Source organism: Benincasa hispida, chromosome 3 (genome assembly GCF_027475165.1).
Source record: "Benincasa hispida cultivar pf3 chromosome 3, pf3_genome.v1.1, whole genome shotgun sequence".
In the NCBI taxonomy this organism is placed as follows: Eukaryota; Viridiplantae; Streptophyta; class Magnoliopsida; order Cucurbitales; family Cucurbitaceae; genus Benincasa; species Benincasa hispida.
The window spans coordinates 65,174,782-65,197,283 of NC_143480.1; the positions used below are offsets into that span (position 1 = coordinate 65,174,782).

General features: G+C 31.2%; 1 protein-coding gene across 1 annotated transcript; it reads left to right on the forward strand.

The window, feature by feature from the left end:
• Positions 1–14,784: 14,784 nt before the first annotated feature.
• Positions 14,785–21,492, forward strand: LOC150037469 (uncharacterized). Its single transcript, XM_090312016.1, has 2 exons — positions 14,785–14,907; positions 20,905–21,492. The coding sequence occupies exons 1-2, from the start codon at positions 14,785–14,787 to the stop codon at positions 21,490–21,492; spliced, it is 711 nt and encodes a 236-aa protein (XP_090168142.1).
• The last annotated feature ends 1,010 nt before the right edge of the window (positions 21,493–22,502 follow it).

Below are 22,502 nucleotides of genomic sequence, written 5' to 3' on the forward strand. Positions count from 1 at the left end.
GATTATTTAATGTGCTAATTAGTTAAATAATGGTTATTTAGTTAAATTAGTCCTATGGGTAATTTTGAAAAGCTATGGAGAAAGTCTCCATATAAATTCATTATTTTGCCCAAATTAGGGAAAAGAAGGTGATTTCATTTGATGAAACACTAGTCTCCAAATCATTTTCCTCTCAAAATTTCTCTTCCCTATATTCTCTATTCTTCTTCCTCAACCAAGGTGTGAGAGACCATTCTTCTCCTCTTGGTTCCTAGAGAATAACGATGTCTCACTTACGGTGGTGTCTATTGTTTGTTGGAGAATCGTTTCGGAGAAGATGGCGAGAAAATCTTGAAGAGTTTGGGAATCAATGAAGGTATGTGATATTCTTCTTCCCCTTTCTACTCTTCAAATAGTATGTTGGTTTATTGAATGTTTACCCCTATTCTCTTCTCCCCTTGGTTACTAGAGAATAGCGATGTCTCACTTACGGTGGTGTCTATTATTCGTTGGAGAATCATTTCAGAGAAGACGGCGAAAAAATCGTGAAGAGTTTGGGAATCGATGAAGGTATGTGATATTCTTCTTTCCCTTTCTACTCTTCAAATAGTATGTTGGTTTATTGAATGTTTATCCCCTAAATTGAAAGAACGAAATGCAAGACGTCCACACACTTCCACTCGGGATTCGATCCCTTCAACCTGAAACATATAAATCAAATTCCTGGGAATTGTATTCAATAAAGTTACAAAGATCACTATATGGATTGAAACAATCAGGATGAATGTGGTATAATCACCTGAATGGATATTTGTTAAAAGAAGGATATCAAAACAATCCAATATGTCCATATGTTTTTTTGTAAATAAATCATAGTTAGTTTTTGTTGTTATAGTTGTACATGTTGATGACTTAAATATAATTAGGACTCTAAAGTGTTTTCAAAGACAATAGAATATCTTAAGAAAGAATTTGAGATGAAAGATCTGGATTTTTTTTTTTTTTTTTTTTTTTGCCTTGGTTTGCAAATTGAGCATTTAGCAGATAAGATATTTGTTCATTAATCAACTTAGGAAAATTTTTAAAAGATTTTATTTGGACAAAGCACATTCATTGAACATTCCAATGGAAGTTCATTCACTAGATGTGAATAAAGATTTATTTCGACCCCAAGATGATAATAAAGAATTTCTTGGTTCTAAAGTACCATATCTTAGTGCAATTGGTGTATTTATGTTTCTTGCTAATAATACAAGATCAGACATTACATTTTCAATACATTTATTAGCAAGATATAGTTCTTCTCTAACAAAAAGACATTGGAAAGGAATTAAGCATATACTCCGTATCTCCGAGGAACTATTGATATGTGTTTGTTTTATTCAAATAAATCAAATTTTGATCTAGTTGGTTATGCAGATTTTGGATATTTGTCTGATCCACATAAAATTAGATTTCAAACAAGTTATCTATTCACATGTGGAGAACTACTGTATCGTGGCAAATAGTGAAACAGACCACAACGGCTACTTCCTCAAATCATACTGAAATTCTTGAAATTCACGAGGCTAGTCGAGAATGTGTATGGCTAAGATCAATGACTCAGCACATTCGTGAAACATGTGGTTTGTCTTCTAGTAAAAATCTTCCAATGATATTATACAAAAACAATACAACATGCATATCCTAAATCAAATGAGGATATATTAAAAAAGATAGAACTAAACATATTTCACCAAAGCTTTTCTACGCTCATGATCTTAAAGAAAATAATAACATCACCATACAACAAATTTGTTCAAAAGATAACCTGCCAGACTTATTTACAAAGGTATTACCTACCACAACCTTTGAAAAATTGGTGCACAACATTGGAATACAACGACTCAGATATCTCAAGTGATGTTTCCATGATGGAGAGTAAATATAATTTTTAGGAGTATAAATTATATGAAATATGTACTTTTTTCTTTCACTAGGATTTTTTTCCCATTGGGTTTTTTCCTAGTAAGATTTTAAGAGGCACATTTCATATATATAATAGACATCTAAGAGAGAGTATTATAAATATTATATGATAATAGATGTCCATTAGATACTTATGCTTAGTGTCCATTGATCATGTGTCATGTCCCCTTTTCTTAACGTGTCCATGTGTCTTAACATTGCACATTATTAGTGTTCATATAATCCACCTCCTACTTACCAAAGTATCTATAAATAGTGGCATTTGATGGGTTTTAGAAGACGCACACACATTGCGCAAAAATCCATGAAAATTGGAAAAAGTGGAGATTTTAGAGAAATTTCTTATTTCATATTTTGTTTTATTTATTTATTTATATATGATATTATATTTTCTCTATATCCGCGTTCTCATTGTGAACCGTTGTGCTCCTTAAATTCACAAATTGCACTTTTTCTTTTTCTGAAAGTATTTTTTAAATAAATTTATTGAAATTAGTCCTAATTTTTTTAAATTTTTATTTTTTTAAATGTCTTTAAAATTTAGCATGTAATACTAGTTTGTATACTTTTAAATTTGTCATAAATTTCGTTCTTATACTTTTTAAATTTGTAACAATTTAACTACGTTTTCCAATTTGTAACAATTTAGTCTTCATTATAAATATCATCAAATTTAATTGTTAATTTCAATTAGGTAAAGACTTCGCTTTTATAATTTAAAAACAAACTAAACATTTAATCACTTTATCAAACTACATATGTAAGAAATTTAGTTAAGTCTTAATAATATCTTTGGCAAATAAGAAATACTTACAAATTGTAGTACATGAATTAAAATGACAAATATGAAAGTTCATGAACTAATTGTTACAAATTTAAAATAAATTTATAGAATCGTTACAAGCTAAAGTTCAAACGGCCTAAAGTGATTTTTAATCTTATTATTATTATTAAAAGAATCTAACATTACAAATATAAGCATGAACGTTTGATCTTTTACCTCACATTTGTTGAACTAAAAACAGAATGGAAGAAAACTAATTGATTACCTTTTAACTTTTGGATTGTTAAAACCTCAAACTATTATTTAGTTAGGTTAAGGATAGTAGAATTGAAATGATGTTATACTAATTTCTTTTAAACAAAATAGTTCTTGTATTTGGGCAAGTACCTGGGTGAGAATATACAAGAGCATCAAAATTTGAATCTACAGGCATTTAGAAGAGGTAGAGACACTTTAATTAAGAAGAAGAGTTCCCTAGGACCAACATTCTCATTCCGTAACAATTCGATCTTCTTTTACGTTTTTTTGTATTCTTTACTCGTCGATTTCGTAACAGACTATATATTTTTCTTTCTTTTTTACTTAGGAAGAAGAGTTCGCTAGGACCAATATTCTCATTCTGCTTCCGATATAAAGTGGGCATAAGACCAAACAATTGACAAGAAATAAGACAAACTTGTTTCAAATTGAATCAATCGCCAATCGTTGGAAAAAATTGGCATAGAAACATAATATAAAACTAATCAATTCTATATGTTCCAACCTTAGCATCAAGTAAACTCGGTTTAGAAATAGAAAAAAAGACGTTATAAGTTTGAATCTCTCTTTTTCAATTGTGATTGAACTCAAAAAATAACATTTCTAATCATACCAACTCTTTTTTGAAAATATCAATTTATATTCTAAATTTTAGGAGAATTATATCCATTAAAACCTTTAATTATATTAATAATTGTATTAATTTAAATTTTGAATCTTTGTTACTGTATCAATTTATACATTTTATTACATTCCATTTTGATAAACATTGTATGAGACTTATAATTTTATCAAGTATTCCCGTAAACATTCAGAAGTAAATAAATTTGGTATGTCAGTTAAAAGTTTCTTTGAAAATTGTCTATGCATCAATTCTAATCATCCATTTTGTTAATCCGATATTTGAAGTTTATACACATGTAAGAATATATGCATTCATGATTTTCAAAGGCAATCTTAATTAAGTGTATAAATTGATTAACTTATGACTATGAGTTTAATTGAAACGTTTATTAAGCCTCACACACTATTTTTTTTATGAGATCTAAAGGAGGGTATGTAAATGGATACTCATGAAAGTTTAATATTTAAATTTGATATAATTATTAGTTCATAGTTTTAAGGCTAAAGTATACAAAATATCCTAAAACTTTGGACTCTGTGTCAAAAATGTCCGTAAACTTTCAAAGTTTCAAAAATACCATTGAACTTTCAAAAGTTTCAAAAATACCCATAAACTTTCAAAATGTGTTGAAAGATACCCCTACTGTTAGTATTTTGTGTTAAAAGTACCACTGAACTTTCAAAAGTGTTAAAAATATCCTTAATTTTTTTAAAAAAATGTTAAAAATACTTATATGAATAGAAATCATTAATATTGTTTTACTTCTCTATTTTTTTTCTTTTTTCTCCTCTCTCTTCTTCAATACCCTCTATTGGAAGAGAAATTTCAGACCAACCATGGACTGCCATGTAATTTGCTAAATTAATGACGGAATTCCAAAATCATCAAATTTGTGACCAATTAGGAGTTGACATGTGCCCCAAAGTGAAGTTAAAGACAAATTTCGATGGTGTCACGTTGTTTCATCATGACCGTTGAATTGGATAAAATTAACTTGGTCCAATTTAATATTAATATTCTTTGGGTTAAAGTCTCTAAACCCTATGTTGAATTTGACTCAAATGTCAAATCAAATCCAAATCCAACTAATTGGGCCTAAGAGTCAGGCACATGGGTCAACCAAGCCCAAGCCCAAGCCCATGAAGCCCACCTGAGAACCCTATAAATAGAGAAGTTCTCTTCATTTGTTGGGGTCAGCATTTTCTACATTCAGAGAGCCTAGAGAGAATGTAGAAGAGATGAACGTTCGGTGCTTTTTTTCTTCAAGTCAAACACATCCACCCAACCAAGAGAGAATCAGAGGATCAAGTACTAGAGATCAAACCATATCGCATCAAACCAATCTCAACATCAACACTAACTCAAGTTCAACTCCATAAACAAGTTTTTTCATAAGCCTCGTGTGAACACTGATCGTCCAAGAAGATCAACAAGCCTAAGGGTCGATCGTCCAAGAAGATCATTGAGCCTAAAAGTTGATCATCCAAGAAGATCAACAAGCCCAAAGGCCGATCACTCAAGAAAATCAACAAGCCCAAAGGCCGATCGTTCAAGAAGATCAACCAACTTAAAGATTATAATTTATTTTGAAAGCATCAAAATACTATGTATTAGAGATTGTACTCACTTTCCACAAAATTAATACAAATACAAAGTTCAAGTTCCACGAAATAAATTTCTCTTGAAATCTTGTGCGAACACCCTCTTACTCTCCATTTTTGTTAAATGTTTACATTTGTTTAACTCAACAAAATAATAATAAATAAAATTGCACACTTTAAATAAGGTATATGAACTATACTCAGAATAAAAAGAACAATAGAAGCACCAAGCGATTTTAGGACTTAAATGTTTCTTTAACAAAGTTGTAAATTAATAGTTAAGTAGAGATTTTGATTTTGGATTTTTTTGAAATTTTTGGGAATTTTATGTTTTAACTTACAGTTTCGGTTTTTATTTTGGTTGATGGGAAAATTGGCGTAAAATTTGAAAAAATAAAAGAAAAATGATAGTATTTTTTAACTTTTTTTTTTTTTGTTAAGTTTAAGGGTATTTCTAAAACTTTTGAATATTCATGGGTATTTTTTAAACAAAATTTTAACGGTTTTCATCTAAAACCAACGAAAAAGGTATTTTTAAAATATTTTTTGAAGTTTAAGGGCATTTTTAAAGCCTTTGAAAGTTCAAAGGTATTCTTGATACAAAGTGTAAAGCTTAGAGGCATTTTTTTTTTATATAATTTGGCCTAATTTAATTGATAGAACCTCAAAGTTTACAAATATAAATTGGTATAAATATATATACACACAAAGTAAACTAAACTTAAGGATAGAAATCAAGTTTAAACCTTTAAGACTAAAGTGTAACTTGTCCTCTGTTTTTTTCCCTCCTTTTCAAGCATTTTATACTTTGGAGATGTAAAACATTCACTACAAGAAAATTGACCTTTTTCGAATGTCAAAACCATTGAAAAAAATATTTAATAGACCTTCGATACATTTTTTTCAAAGGTTATCTCAACCTTTGAAAAGTGTCGAAATAGATCCCGTCGAAAAAAACTTTTTCAAAGGTTTACTAACCTTCGAAAAGTATTATTTTTCAAAAGTTGATTAACTTTCGAAAATTATTATTTTTCAAATGTTATATATCTTTGATAATTGTCAAATTATTTATCAATAATTATCTATTATCAAGTAGTCTTTTTCGAAGGTTTTCATTATTTTTAAAGACTTATCATGTTATTTTCAAAATTTTTAAAACCTTCATAAAAACTTATTTATCAACAATTGTATATCCTTCGAAAATTCTCTTACAAAACCTTTTAGCACATTTATTGACAAATCTCAGAAGGTTGTTTTTACTAATTCATCTACATGTAGTACCATGAATTACAAAGTATAAGAATAGAATAGAAAAAATAGACAATGACATGAATGGAAGTAAACTTATATTTCCAGCGCCCACCAACACGATCGCCTACCTCATCGTGTAGCGCCGCTCACTTACTAGACGATCGTCTACCTCATCGTGTAGCTCTGCTCATTTGTTATACGATCGTCTGCTCAGCGCCTTGCGCTCAACATTTCGCTTTCTCTGCTCTTGCTCACGCATACCCAACGCATGAGCAACTCTTGGCAACGCCTCTTGCCAATACTTCGACCAATCATGAGTCCAACCTTACAAACGCATGGTTGCCTTCTCATCTTATGGTTGCCTTCTCACCTTACAACCTTACAAATGCATGCGTCCAACATTACGTCTACTGAAATAAAAATCTCCACTACAGTTCACAGAGGAAATATCACAAAAGAATATTCTGGTAAACATTTGTATTTGAGAATATAAACCTTTCATAAACTAAATGCAATTTAGACAGATTTTATGTGACATGAATAAAACTAAGAATGGTTGATAATGTAGGAGCTGCTTGCGAACCTAAAAGTGATGGAATGGCTCAACAAAGCTGCTGCGAACCTAAGAGTGAAGATCGGAGCTTGAACCTGGAAGTGATGGAATGGCTCGGCAGAGCTGGAACAGAGAAAACGAAATGAAGCTTAGCAGCGAAATGAACAGCGCGAAGATGAAGAAGAACCACGAAATCAAAACAGCAAGATGAAGGAAACGAAAAGAAAACGAAATCAAAACAGTACGAAGATGAACGAAATGAAATAAGAAAAAACAATGAAGCATAACTGTAAACACAAGATGAAGAAGAACCAGAAATCAAAACAGCAAGATAAACGAAACGAAACGAAAACGAAATCAAGATAGCGCAAAGATGAACGAAACGAAATAAGTAAAAACAATGAAGCAAAACTGTAAACACAAGATGAAGAAGAACCACGAAATCAAAACAACAAGATGAACAAAACGAAATCAAAATAGCGTGAAGATGAACGAAACAAAATAAACAAAAACAATGAAGTAGAACTGTAAACACAAGATGAAGAAGAACCACGAAATCAAAACAGCAAGATGAAATACGGATCTGAATGGCGACAAGCAAGATGAAGAAGAACCACGAAATAAAAACCCTATAGGTTTTTTTTTTGTTTTCTTTTCTAAATTATTACACATGCATATTTTGTTATAATTCCCAAAAATATAATCAATTTGACTATTCTTTCAAAATAAAAATAAATAAATATCACTTGCGCATAACTTATCGTTTAGCTACCGCGCCCATTGTTTACCTCTATCGTTTAGTGTTGACGGCTTATCGTCTAATGCATCCGCCTATCGCTTAACATCATCGTCCAACGCCTCCGTCTATCGCCCAACGCCCATCACTTTGTATTCCGCCTATCGTGTAGCACGTCTGCTCATCATTTAACACAGCATGGCTATCGTCTAGCGCTATCTTCCAGCTTCTACGCTTATCGTCTAGCGCTTTCAATGATCGTCTAGTACTTTGCCTATTGTATAGCCCGATCGTCTAGCGCATCACTCCTCATCGTTTAACGTCGCACGCATCTTCACGATCGTCTAACGCATCCACCTATCACTTAACGTCATCACCCAGCGCCTACGTCTATTGCCCAACGCTCATCGCTTAGTATTCTGCCTATCGTGTAGCGCATCTGCTCATCATTTAGCGCAGCATGGCTATCATCCAGCTTTTACACTTATCGTCTAACTCTTTTACTGATCGTGCAGTACTTTGCCTATCGTATAGCCCGATCGTCTAGCGCGTCACTCCTCAATGTTTAACGTCGCGCGCATCTTCACGATCGTTATTACAAATTCATATTTTTCTCAAAGGCTTCTACTGACCTTTGATAAAAATAAGTATTTCCAAAGGTATTTTAACGATCTTTGATAAATGTTAATATATATTTTTTATTAAAATAAATCCCATCCTTAATAATTTTATTAAGAATAAATTTTTTCAAATGTTTTCTGAACTCCTTTGATAAATGATAACATTATTATATTTCTCAAAGGTATTTTGATTAACCTTCAATAAAAAGTACATATTTCTCAAAGGTTTTTCCAATACCTTCAATAAATGTATATCTTTCTCAAATGCTTTTTATAGTCTCCAATAAAAGATTATCGAAATAGCTTAATTTTCTCGTAGTGATTACAATAATTAGACTTTCCTTGACACATGAACAGTAGCAAAATAGAAAAAATAGAGAAGAGAAGGAAAAAATTTTCATTATTTTTTGTTGAAAAAATACGAAGTAGTTTGGAGTTTCACTAATTGGACTACAATTTAGACTTTTTATTGTAGTGATAGTAATAACATAGGGTAGGGTATGTGCTAGGATTTAATACACACCTTGCTTAAGAGTTTAGAGCTAAATATATTCTTATATCCACCTAATGATGCAATGGTGAAATCTATAACAACTAAAAGTTCAATTAGAGCACATTACATAACTTAGTACATTGAGGTACTTATTATTATTTTAAAGGTTAACAATTTGATGACTCTTTTGTAATTTTTTTTTTTGTTACAATAAGTTGGTTGGAGGTTTAAAACTCTAATCGATTTCAAGGAAAGAAGTGCATATCAATTATCATTGAGTTGTACTCACTTTGAGATTCTTATCTTACGAGTGTTGAAGTAAAAGCTTAGAAATGGATAAATCTTGATATCAATATTGAATCTTTGGATATGCAAACAAATGTTGATGGGAATGTCCACATGCTTAATGGAAACAAATTAGGAGGAAAAATATCATTTAGTTCCCTAAATTTTGAGTTTAATTTCAATTTGATTGCTAGGTTTTAAAATATTATTTTTTATCAGTAATTTTGAATTTCGTTTTATTAGGTCCTTAAGAGTTTCAAAGTATTAAACTTTTACCATTCAATTTTGAGTTTAGCTTCCATTAAGTCTATAGGTTTCAAATAGCTATCATCAAGTTTTCTTTGGTGCTCACTTTAAGAGTGTGTTTCAAATGACTTTTCAAATATTTAATTTTGAAAATAAAAAGTCATTTTAGCAAAATATATACTGTTCTACGACCACTCAAAATGACTCATTGAAAAATGAGTTTGAGAAAAAAAAACATAAATGGAGGTAATATGGAAACCTGTTCATACAGTTGTATGGGATTTATGGCTAGACCCGTGGTTTGTAAATTTGTAAACAATTTTTCTATATAAATAAAATGTTATTTATCTTTAATAAATAATATTTATTTATTTAATTGTATAACTCAAATTCAATAAACTAAGATCCGAGGTTATTTTCATGTAATTTGAACAGTATGTGACTGACATATAAATCATGTTCAAGTATAATCTAAAAGGTCTATAGTATATAGATAAGGTTGGGGTGTCTTATCTTGGTAACAGTATGGATATGACCCATTTTGTAATTTTTACAAACGACTTGATTCAAATCGTACATGTGGAGACATGTCAGTGAAGATATCCTATGCAATGATAATATAAGACCAAACCACGATATATATAGTCTCTTGTTGTAACATTGTTAACTAAAGAGATTAATATTTCAAATGATTAACATCGAACTCAATCTAAATCCTGAGTGAATTATGAATTCCTGCTCATGAGGGTTATCCTTTGATTTGTATGGGTGAGAGTGGCCTTAGTTGCCAACTCAATAAGCCTACCATCTTGTAGACAATACCAAGTGAGGAGTTGGAAACATAGAGACACAAGACGAAATTCACTCATTTCCTCATTTACGGTAAGTAGATACATTGTTCCATAAGAGCTGACTCCGAAATTTGAACAATGAGATCTCACCCTCTCATTGGCCTGTGAGGGATTTTGTTTATGGTTGGACCATCAACAGATTATACATTAGAGGATCAGTAGTATGTAAGGAGCAAAAAATAACTACAAGGGTAAAATAGTAATTTGACCCAGTTGTAGTTACGAACAACCTGTAAAGAAATTACTTACAGGAAATGGTTAGAAATCAATGGACATTATAAATATTCTACAGTTCATAAAAGTGCAGCTATGTGTCTATGATGGAGAGCCCTGTAGTTAATAAATGTTGATTAATTTAGTTAAAGAGTTTAATTAATTAATCTAGTATTATTAAAGTTTACAACTAGAGGTCCATAAGATTCCTTTGCTAGCTCATAACATGATTTAAAAAGGATTTAGGTGTTGTAAATTTGAAGTGTTCAAATTATTGTTTAAGGAAATTTTTTGTATATGATACAATTTAATATAATGTATACATAAATATTATAATATTAATTTATTTAAATTAGATTCAAATTTTAAACTATATAATATGAGAGAGTAATATTTGAGATTCATATATTAAATAATATGAATTAGTTCATATTAAACTTATATAGTAATTTTAATGTGAATAAGATTCATATTAAACTATATGTTATGGGAGAGAAGGATATTTAAATATGATTCAAATATTAAATTAATTAAATATTTTATATTTAATTTGAATTCCAAATTAAATATATTCATCACTCAACTCCCCTGCATTGCAAGTAATGGTTAGTGGGGTGAGGGGAGTCACATTTTATTCTGAATCCTAGAAGACTAATAGATATAGAATAGCTCTCTCTTGCTCTCGCGTGAATAAAAATAAAAAATAAAAAATAAAAAAAAGGTTCTCCAGTTTTTCCTTCCCCTTCTCCAAGAATACTAAAACTCCCACAAACTTTCTTGTTCCAATGAGAATAGCAGAAAAGATTGGTAGTCATGTCTTGTTCGTGATTTGATCGTATAGTGGATCTAGACGATTGGAAAAAGGTCTTTGAGAATTAGTTCTACAAAGGTTGTAATTCATCTTCCCTAACTAATTACTATATAAAACATGTTTAGCCTAATTTTTATGTTTCTATTTTGTAATTTTTTCGGCAACAAAACTGGGACAAAATGATAAATCGCTTCCACATTGGGATTCAACTTCTTCATAGAGTAAATGCATAAACGACTCTCAAAATAAATTATGCTTATAATCTAAATTGATTCATTTATGAAAGTTTAAAGGATTGAATTGATATATACAATTATAAGTTTTACATGTGGTTTTTTCAAACAAAACGTGATGAAAGATACAAATTGGTATAATTATTAATTTAAAATTTAAATTGATACACTTAAAATTTAGGGATGTAAATTGATATTTTCTCGTTTCTTAATATAGAATTTTGTCCACTATATGCATTAGTACAATAATGTAATATATGATGGTATTCTTGATTTATATTATTTCTTATAAGATAAATACAATATATTTGTCGGTATGAGCTCATTTCAAAGATTAAGACACATTAGTAAATTTTGTTTGCTTGAGGTTGAATATTCGATAGTCTACGTCGACACTAATGTAATGAAATATTCTTTGGAAAATAAAAATCATATTACTCATCGAAATTGACGAGTAAACACAAAATTTAGCCCAACTTTTCAAAAGATTCGATAAATTTTGAACAAAGTAACATACACATGTTTATAGGTAAAATTCCTGGATTTATTTTCAAAGTGAGATTCTCAATCTACCTCTTTAAGATGATGCATATTTTGGGTTCACCATTTTTTATGGAATTCTAATTTCATTTTTATTAGACGGAATACTGTTAGAGTTTTATGGGCTCAAATACCATATTAAATAATATGGAGTTCAATCTCAAAATCAATTGACAATGAGAGGAATAACTCATCTATTTTATAAGATGTGAGATTCTTTAAACTCCAACGTATAATCTCAACATTAACCATTATATTTCATCTTTAGTAAAGTCTAACCGCAATAAACAATTTTCTAATGATGGTCAAGCATGTTGTCACAACCCACAACATTGACTTGTGATAGTGTCAACGAGCTCTTTTGTGATTTGACGAGTTTCATCTAATGAGAAGATGGCTGGCCGTGACTCCTTTGGTAACCACGAGGACTCACAGAGTTGAAAAACTCTATTGCCGAGGTGGAATTGAGTCTCGTTTGATAACTATTTTATTTTGCTATTATTGTTTTTGAAAATGAAGTCTATATCATCCACATTTCTTATCATGATTTGCATTTTTCTTAATTATAATGGTTAAATTCTTGCAAATTCTAAAAACAAAAACTATTTTTTTTAGTTTTCAAAATTTGACTTAGTTTTTTAAACATTAATAAAAAGTATATAATAAATAAAAAAATTTGAAGTGAAAATAGTATTCATAGACTTAAATTTTAAAAATAAAAACAAAAATTAAATAATTATCGAACCCGAATAATTTTTTAATGGTAAGGGAATAGCGTCGCTCATAGCATAGCCCGTGCTGTGCCTAGTTTTGAGGATGCTTTTTGAGCAGTTTGAATCTTCAAATTCGGAAGAGTGAACGTTGTTAATGAGGATTGTGGTGCTTCGATTTTGGCCATTTAGTGTTTAATGAATTCTTTATATAAAAGAAAAAATTTTAAAAAGAAAAAAAAAAACCGTAAAAGCTCTTTAGCCTTCATGACAGGATCAATGCAAGGTGCATTTATGTCTCACATTATGGCACCATCTTATGGAACATACCTTTGAGATTAAATAAAATAATAATAATAATAATCAAATATATAGCAATAACTACACTATCATTTGAAAAAATAGTAAAAGACGAGAACCTTTTGAATTATAGCAAAACATATGAATATCACGTGAGTCTAATTTTTTGAAAGCTTAGAATGCTTTCATCGTCCTTATAGCAAAACATATCCCAACACACTTTCAATGTCAACAAAGATAACATATTATATTAATTATCCTGATTGAGATTTATTATTTTTTATTATACTTTCTATTAATTTTAATCAAGATTCACAGGTTTTAAATGATTTTGAACGTTATATTTATTATCTTTTTGTTTCAAACCTAAAATATTAGAATACAACACATAGTCCTAGCTTTCTTCATCCTCTGAACACTTTCTTGTTATGAATGTTCAACGATCAAGAGTTTTATTCAATGGTAAGTGGGATGAAAATAACCACTATCATGACTTCCAATTTATTGAAGTTTCGGTTGCTTCGAGCACATCTTTTTCAATTTCCATTTTTTTTATTGATTTTGTTTTTTTTTTTCTCAATTGATGACAAGTCTACTTTGGAGGCTTTACTTAATCGATCAAATCCATTATGCATAGATAAAAGGCTCGACTTAATCAACCGTTGACCAAGAGTTCAAGTCGTAAAGTCTCTTCTTTCCAAAGCGATTCCTATCGAGCCATTGTGAAAAGGTAGAGCACTTTGGACCTTAAACCCACCTTGAAATATTCGATCAAGAAAGGATATACCATCATCAAATATGGTTTGTTTCTTTTCTGTTCATGAGATCTCCACAATTGACATCAACACCACATCATAATTGGTTAGTAATTTAATTGACGATTTTTAATTAGGATTTTCGTACTCTAATCTAAATCGGTTTCTTTCTTTATGAATGCAATTGTTTAGATGCAGTTTTTATCCGTCTAGCCCTCATTTTATAAACTGATATTTTGGATCTAGAACAACAAAAAATATTATTATAGAATTTTGGGTAAGTTCAAAAGCGATTTATATGGTTTGGTTAGTTGATTTCCAATTGTAGTGTATTTGTTTTTATGTTTAGTGTATTTGTTGGGCGTAGTTTGGACTAATTAAGGTGTATTTGTAGGTCATGTGAATATCTCATCCGGAGTATCACAAAAAATGTTCAAAAAACCTTTTATGACTACCAAACCTTCATCCAAATTTAACTAATTTTTCCTTTTATCATACATCTTTATCTTCTCCTAAAATATCTCTCATTTTTAAATTATCAAATCATATTGTTATTTTTTTCAAATATCAAAACTAGGCCATTTTTTTCAAATATCATTTTATTTATTTGTTTTGATTTTTAATCCTTTTTCAATTTATTTTATGTTTTTGCATTTTGATTTTTTAATTAGTTTGAAAATTTTATACAATGAAATATTATATTTTTTAATTAATTTGAAAAATTTAGAACGAAGAGTGAAGATAGACCAATCACATTCAAAGTAGTAGGGTGGAGAAAATTATGATTGCAATGATAGATTCAGAGATAGTATTCTATTCATGACAACACCATTATTAGGAGTTGAGTTGAGGTCAGCAATAGAGTCTGTGTCGAAGGAGTTGAGATAGAAAAAGATCGAATTGAAGTGATCACTAATGGCTCCGAAGGAGCAATAAATTAAGTCGGTGGAGAAGGTGTTGAAGTCAAAACTGATGGTGAAGTATTGGTGGAAGGAGAAGGAGCCACGCTTGACGGAGCAAGGGATGATGACAGAATTCAAGTCGAATGTGTCGCCATTGTTGGTGGAGGAGCCGATTTTGGAGAGGAAAATGGTGGCAATTTGATTGGAGAAGAGATCTGTGTGGTGCAGTCTCTAGATGATTGTTTTAATTATAGTGTAATTACGAATATTTCTTAATAAGTCAATTGTAATCTCATTTGTATGGTTCAGAATAGTTTAGACTTTTATACATTCATTTATTTTTCTACTTTTGAAAATGAAAGGTTGATTTTCTATATTTGCAAATGAAAAGTTAAAATCTACCCTTCTTTAAAAAATGTCTTGTGCATTTAGCTATGACCTATGGTCACAAACATTTGCAAAAACTCTCTTTAATAAATGGATGACATGTAGTCTTTCGGTAAAAGTTTATCATCTTAATTATTACTTTAATGATTTATTCAAAATCTTCACTCATTTAGTCTACTAAGCAACACAAGATAGACAATAAAAGAGGCGTTTGGATCACTATTTTTGAAAGTGTGAAATATGGGTTAACTTAACCAATTTACGTTTGGTTGACGGTTTGTTATAGTACTTTCTCTTTAGTCATTAAGTTTACTATGTTACCTTATCATTACATTTTTTTAATAAATCATATTGCTTAACTAACAAATTAACTAATGATAATTTTATAAATAAAAAAGTAAATGAATTTTGTTAAAATTGAAAATAATAACAATTGATTCATAAATCAATTTTGTTGGCTTTAACCAAACAAACTCGACCCAAAAACTAATTACAATTGTTAAAAACTTTATATTTTAGCATAATCATAATGAAAATTTTAAAGGGAAGAATTTTTGTGTATTCAAAGAAATTAACTACAGAACTAACTAAATATTTATTTTAAAATAGTTATTCATACAAAGTTTACATTAACCATGCATTGTGACAATTAATTAAATGAAATAAATAACCTCAAGATTATGATATCAAAATATATACGCATTGCTTCAAAAAAAAAAAAAAAAAAAAAAACATATGCATACATCAGGGGAAAATTAAAAGGATATTGTACTTTTAGAAACTATTTAGGAAAATATTGTTGTTTTCAAACTATTTGTAAAAATATTGTTGTTTTAAATAAGTCGAGGGTTGAAAATTCAACCTAGATAGGTCGAATTTTGAACCCTCGACCTTCTTTTTTTTTTTTTTAGAAAAATATTGTTGTTTTCAAACGAATTCTGTCATCTCAGCAAGTCTGACTAAATAACGAACTAATGAATCTCCTTCTTTTTGCCACTGAACTTCCCAATCAAATTCGAGAGCGAGATTATGAGAGACAACGAGAGTTTGAGAGAGCGAGATTTTGAGCGAGAGCGTGAGCGTGAGCGAGAGTGTGAGCAAGATTTTGATATAGAGCGAGAATACCGTACAAATTTCCCTTTTTTTTCCTTTTTAATTATTACACATTCCACCTTCTTCTTTCTAATCTTTTCTTTTTTTTTAATTTTCCATTTTATAAAAAAAATTCTAAAAATATTTATTATTTTATTATTATTTTATTTAAATTCTAAAAAGAATAAATTAAAAAAAATAATAACTCATAAAAATAAAAAAATGTAAATTAAATATCTCATTTATATAAAAATAATTACAAAAATCAATGTGTCCCATAAGGCAGACGTCGTCGATTTCGAGCTGGTTGTTGTCGTCAACTTCGAACTTGAGGTTGCTCAGGTTCTTCTTGATGTTGCTCTGGTACCTCTGCAGGCGCTTCATAATATAAATATTCATTATGCTCTCCACGACCCCGACCATGTCCATGCACGTATGAAGACGAAGGACCAGCCTCTGAGTCATAATGTCCTGAACCAAATGTTGGCATCATCATCATTGGACTAACATAATCAGTTTGACTTTGCGTCTATGTCATAGGGGGCAACTCTTCCACATTATGTGCAACCTCATCAAATTCATCATCTTCCCGAACAGATCCTCTATGTCTAGGAGCTGGTGGAGAAACAATAGGTATATCGTACATATAATGAATTTCCTCCATATAGCTTTGGTTGTCACTACATATAGCAAGAACCTGGTTCAGATCATTCGCAACCTCACGAAGTCTACTGTTGTTCAATCTCTGTGAATTATAAAATAATTAGACAATATTTAAAATAAATTTAAATAAAAAAAATAGATAATATTCATTCATTTACCAGATGATCCACAGCTGCTCCCGGACGAGTGACGTAGCGCCTTGTGATATTATTATACCACTGAATATATTCTGGAGTGACAATTGTGTCAAACTGTTCAAGAGAAACCCCTACTGCAATAAACCTTGCACAATAGTGCCATCACAAGGCGATGTGTAACTTTTTCGGACCAATCTCCAGTCCTTAGGTCAATATCATACAGTACGGGTTCAGTATTACAAGGCGATGGGATATCCTGCTGAAAACTGAATTGTCTCATCACCCTGTCAGGAAGATGCCACTCACCAATGTGAAAACATATGAGAGGACTCATCGTCCGGCATATGTTTTGACCATTCGTACAAAAATTAGGCAAAGTATGCACAATAATTTTGTACGGCTCCCAAATAACCTGAAACACAAAATATTTTATTAGAGAATATTAAAGACAACTACAATAAAAATGTGAATAAAATAATCAATTAGGTTTAGTGTAATGTACCTATTCAGGTTGAAGTAGATCAAACATATATCTATATTGGTTGACTACATGTGTGGCTGTCCTAGTCACACAAATTTTGTCTCTCCACTTAAATTTTTAAATTGATAATTTAGAATTTAAATTAACTAGATCAGTGATATAAAAATTAAATTGAATTAAAACAACATACCAAGAATCATAGGCTCGTCCAACTAACTAAGCGTCATTAACATGATGTAGCTGTGGAGCCATTGTTGGAAATTGCTCCCAAGCCCATAGTTGCAAAAGTATGAGAGGCCCAACTATCTCTCGAACCTCAGGTCTTGTTGCTTTGCATAGTTGTCTATACAACCATGCCAAGCATGCTCCACCCCAGCCCCGCATCATGGAGGTTAGCTAACAGTGGCAGGAACATCAAGTGAACAAAATGACTTGATTTATCTGAAAATAGACTTCCATCCATCATTTGTAGTATATATGCTCGCGCATATCTTATGATGGTTTCCTCGTCTGCATCATCTGTGAGCTCACGAAATTGTGTTCCTAATCATATTAAACTTAACCTCAATCCTTTAATCTTGTCGGCAGGTGGGGTCGCATCGAGGTACAGTTGACAAGCTTCTAACTAGTCATCATACATCACTCCGGTGACCGGCTCACCGTCAACAGGTAACCCCAACAACACTTCTATATCTTGTAAAGTGATAGTGCACTCTCCAACAGACATATGGAATGTATACATCTCAGGCCTCCATCTCTCGACCAAGGCTGTGATCAGATGCCAGTCCAACTGAATAAATCCTGCCTCTCGACGTCTGCAAGATATTTCTTCAGTAGTACGATCTCGCCATACAACATATGATCGATGAATGGACTGGTCATACAAAACATCGGGATCAACAGGTCCTGGGTTTATCTTGACGCTCCAATGCCTCCCTTATTTCTACTCTTCTTTTCACGAAATAATTCATGCATTTGAAGAATGTTATCTGAGCAAGAGCATTTATAGGCAACATTCGAGCTCCTTTGAGGACTCCATTTATGCACTCTGATATATTTGTCGTCATCCACCCATATCTGAATCCTCCATCATGTGCAAGTCCATTGCTCTAAACTAATGTTGTCAAAAAATCTTAGACAGCTCCGATTTATTCCTTTGATATCTTTAATTGCTTTGTTGAACTTTTGAATTTGAAATTGACACCCGACACGATAAACATAAACTGACACCCGAAAAGTTCACGTTATCACAACGAGATGGATTGGACAGAACCAGCTACTCGACAACGATGTGGATTTTGTAACCAGTTAGGACATAATCGAAGGAAGTGTCCTTCGTTACTAAGACGGGCTCCAGATAGTTAGGGATTGAATAATAAATAATTTTTTTTATTATATATTCATTTTATTGTATATTCAATTTTTTTATTATAATTTATTGTATATTCAATTTTTTTATAATAATCTACTGTATATTCAATTTTTTTTTTGTAATCAATAAAGTTTTACATTATAATAATCTAATATATTCAATTTATAGTATAATAATCTAATATATTATATTCAATTTATTGTCTAATGATTATTCAATTATAGTATAATAATCTAATATATTCAATTTGTTGTCTAATGATTATTCAATTATAGTATAATTAATAATATATTCATAATAATCTAATATATTCAATTTGTTGTCTAATGATTATTCAATTATAGTATAATAATCTAATATATTCAATTTATTGTCTAATGATTATTCAATTATAGTATAATAATCTAATATATTCAATTATAGTATGATTATTAGCTCTTTTTTCTCTTTTTTTATATATATTTCTATAGAAAGTTCAAATAAAGTGAAGACTCCCGCTCTCTCCTAAAATCTTGCTCTCTCACTCTCGCTCTCTCCTAAGATCTCGCTCTCTCAGTATCGCTCTCTCCTAAGATATTGCTCTCTCGATCTCGATCTCGATCTCGCTCTCACTCTCGCTCTCGCCCTTTCACTCTCACTCTCGCTCTCTCCTAAGATCTCGCTCTCTCACTCTCGCTCTCTTTCAATATCTCACTCTCTCTGTTATTGTTGTTATTTTTCCATTAATGATTACTAGCTTTCATTTCTTCTGGAACAATCACAAACACTTTTTTGATTATGGATCTACTTTTTTGTTCGTAGACAAAGCTAATTTGGAATTGTCTTTCATTCCAAGGCATAACTTGTATCCATGTGCTTCATATTCGTTCGGAGTTCGCTCCCAGAAATATAGCCATCCCCACCCCCTCACGTCAATCCCACAAGTCTCCATCTAATTCGAAATGATAACAAAATACATAGGTTGTTAGAAGCAGCTCGAGTATATAGATACATATAGTATATCATCTCATTACTTTATTTCCTCTATGAGGGAAAAAGAAAAGTAATAAACCTGCAATCTCGAGGGTGGATGTGTGTCAAAACTTCAACCTTCGACAACCTAAGCGAGATTCGCGAGATTTCCCTTGTCGAGGGTTGAAGTTTCAGCTTATGTATTGTTTCCAAGTTTTTCTTTGTTTGTCGAGTTCTCAACGTTCGACCTCCACATTAGTCGAGTTCTCAACATTCGACCTCTAGCCTCGAATTCCCAAAACAACAATATTACTCTAATAAGTTTCAAAACAACAATATTTCTCTAATAAGTTTTGAAAACAACAATATTAATATTAAAGGTCTCATGCATCAGTACTTAGACTGATAATTTAGAAATGAGATAAATGTCCCAAAATAATATAATAGTTAAAAAGAATAATTTCAAAGATAGTAACAAGTACTACACACATTAGTTAGTGAGAGGATGATAGTTAATTAATATCTACATTAAGTCGAATGATATTATTGATCTCTTCTGTTAATTTGGATCGTGAAATTCCTATGTTGCACCTGCTGGTTAGCTTTAAGCGGCCCTTTGCTAGTAGTTTAACGATGGCTATCCTCACAGAGGGTTGTAACATAGGATTCGGAACAACTCAAGCTCCAGAAATAGATAAGATTTCTTAGGTCCATTCCCAACCTTGACTCTCCACTTTGGTAGCATAGTTGGGGCCAACCTCTGACATATGAAAATGAAGGGTTACATTTACAGAATTATTAAGTGTTAATAATCTCTGACCAAAAGCGGTACCTAAATGACTATCGAAATATGAGTTATTCTGGAGATAGTATTTAGTCAAGAATGTCTTGTTGTAGTATCGTTGCAAATAAATAATCTTGGGTACATTATTGTTACTTTGCTAAAACTTAATTGGGTTTAAAAGCAATTCACTTATAAAATTTGTTTATAATTTCAGAATGACGAGTTCAATAATACAATTGTTGGCGTCGGATAAACTGATCGAGGATAATTATGTGACCTGAAAATCAAATTTGAATACAATACTTGTGATAAACGATTTGCAGTTTGTCTTAACAGAGGATTGTCCTCCCATTCCGAGCTCTAACACAAACCAAACTTTTCGGGATGCGTATGATAGATGGATCAGGGAAAATGATAAAGCCCATGCTTATATCCTGGCCAGCATATCAGATGTTTTGGCAAACAAACATGAGGATATGGGTACTGCCAAAGAGATTATGGAATCTCTACGAGGGATATTTGGACAACTGTCCTTCACCTTGAAGCATGATGCCATAAAATACATTTACAACAACTGCATGAAAGAGGGGGCCTCTGATCGTGAACATGTCCTAGACATGATGGTCCACTTTAATATGGCGAAAGTAAACGACATTGTTGTTGATGAGAGAAGTCAAGTCGATTTTATTCTAGAAGCTCTTCCAAAGAATTTTCTGCAATTCTATATGAATGCACTGATGAATAAAATTGAATATAGTTTGATGACTCTGCTGAATGAGTTACAGGCTTACCAGACTATGTTGAGAACAAAGGGTCTAGAATCAGAAGTAAACGTTGCTAATGCTGAGAAAGGGGGAAGTCCTCCAAGCCTGATGTTGTTTCCTCTTCGCAGAGTAAGAGTATTCCTTTGAAGAAGGGAAAAGGGAAAAGGAAGAAGAAACATGCTGGAAAGAAAGACAAGAAAAATGTTGCAGATAAAGGGAAGTGTTTCCACTGCAATGAAGAAAGGCACTGGAAGAGAAATTGCCCTCACTACCTTGCCGAGAAAAGAGCAAAGAAAGCTAAACAAGAAAACTAGTTCCTGGGACCGCTTGCTCAGCTTGACTAGTGGGAGATGTTGCTACTTGATCTTACTTGCTTCTGTGATCTTGTAAAGAACAAATTGTATATATTTTTGTTGTGAATGAAATATTCATTTTCAAAAAATTATGTTTGTTCTATCTTATAGCAACTTCTGTTAAGAATCAAATTGTTAAAAGTAATTTGCAAATATACAGATATTTAAAAACAACTAGATCAAAGCATAGAAAGTTTAAAGATTTCTAGATCTGACTGTTAACAAGAGTTGTTGAGACAGGTCAGATGTGTCTTACTCAAACAGTTGAGAGTATATCAATGTAGTAGGAGGAAAGTGTGATTTCTTGGTCATTATTGAGAATAAGATGCATTCCCATATAGTTTAATTAAAAGTCTATTGGACACTAACATGTTTACAATGATTCTCTTGGCTAAAGTGTTTGAGAATCACCTAGTAAGACTAGGAATACCAGATTAATAACCTAGGGCAAGTGGAAGAAATATCAGGTATGGGATATCGAATGGTAAACCATGGGTATGAGATGCCCTAGTTTATTCTATTTCTCGATAAAACTCAGAAACTCAGTCTTATATATTGGATATATAGGTTATCATTGGAGTTCTAGTCCAAGTGGGAGTTTGTTGGGTTTTATGTCCTAAAATTCGTGGTTTGTAAACAATAGAACTTATTTTGAAAATTCAATAAATGGTTATTTAATAGATGTTTTACTTATTAGAAATCCAATAAACCTAAAAAGTCCATTGACTATTACATGACTACTTGAACTTTATGTGGAGACATAAAAGTAAATCAGGTTCGAGTATATAGTCAAAATGAACTATA

Excerpts from the sequence above, each read along its gene's own strand:
- LOC150037469 (XM_090312016.1), top strand. The coding sequence starts at position 14,785 with ATGGTGAAGTATTGGTGGAAGGAGAAGGAGCCACGCTTGACGGAGCAA. Across the intron at positions 14,908-20,904 it reads TTTTGGAGAGGAAAATGGTG|TTTGTCTTAACAGAGGATTG; the intron begins GCAATTTGATTG and ends AACGATTTGCAG.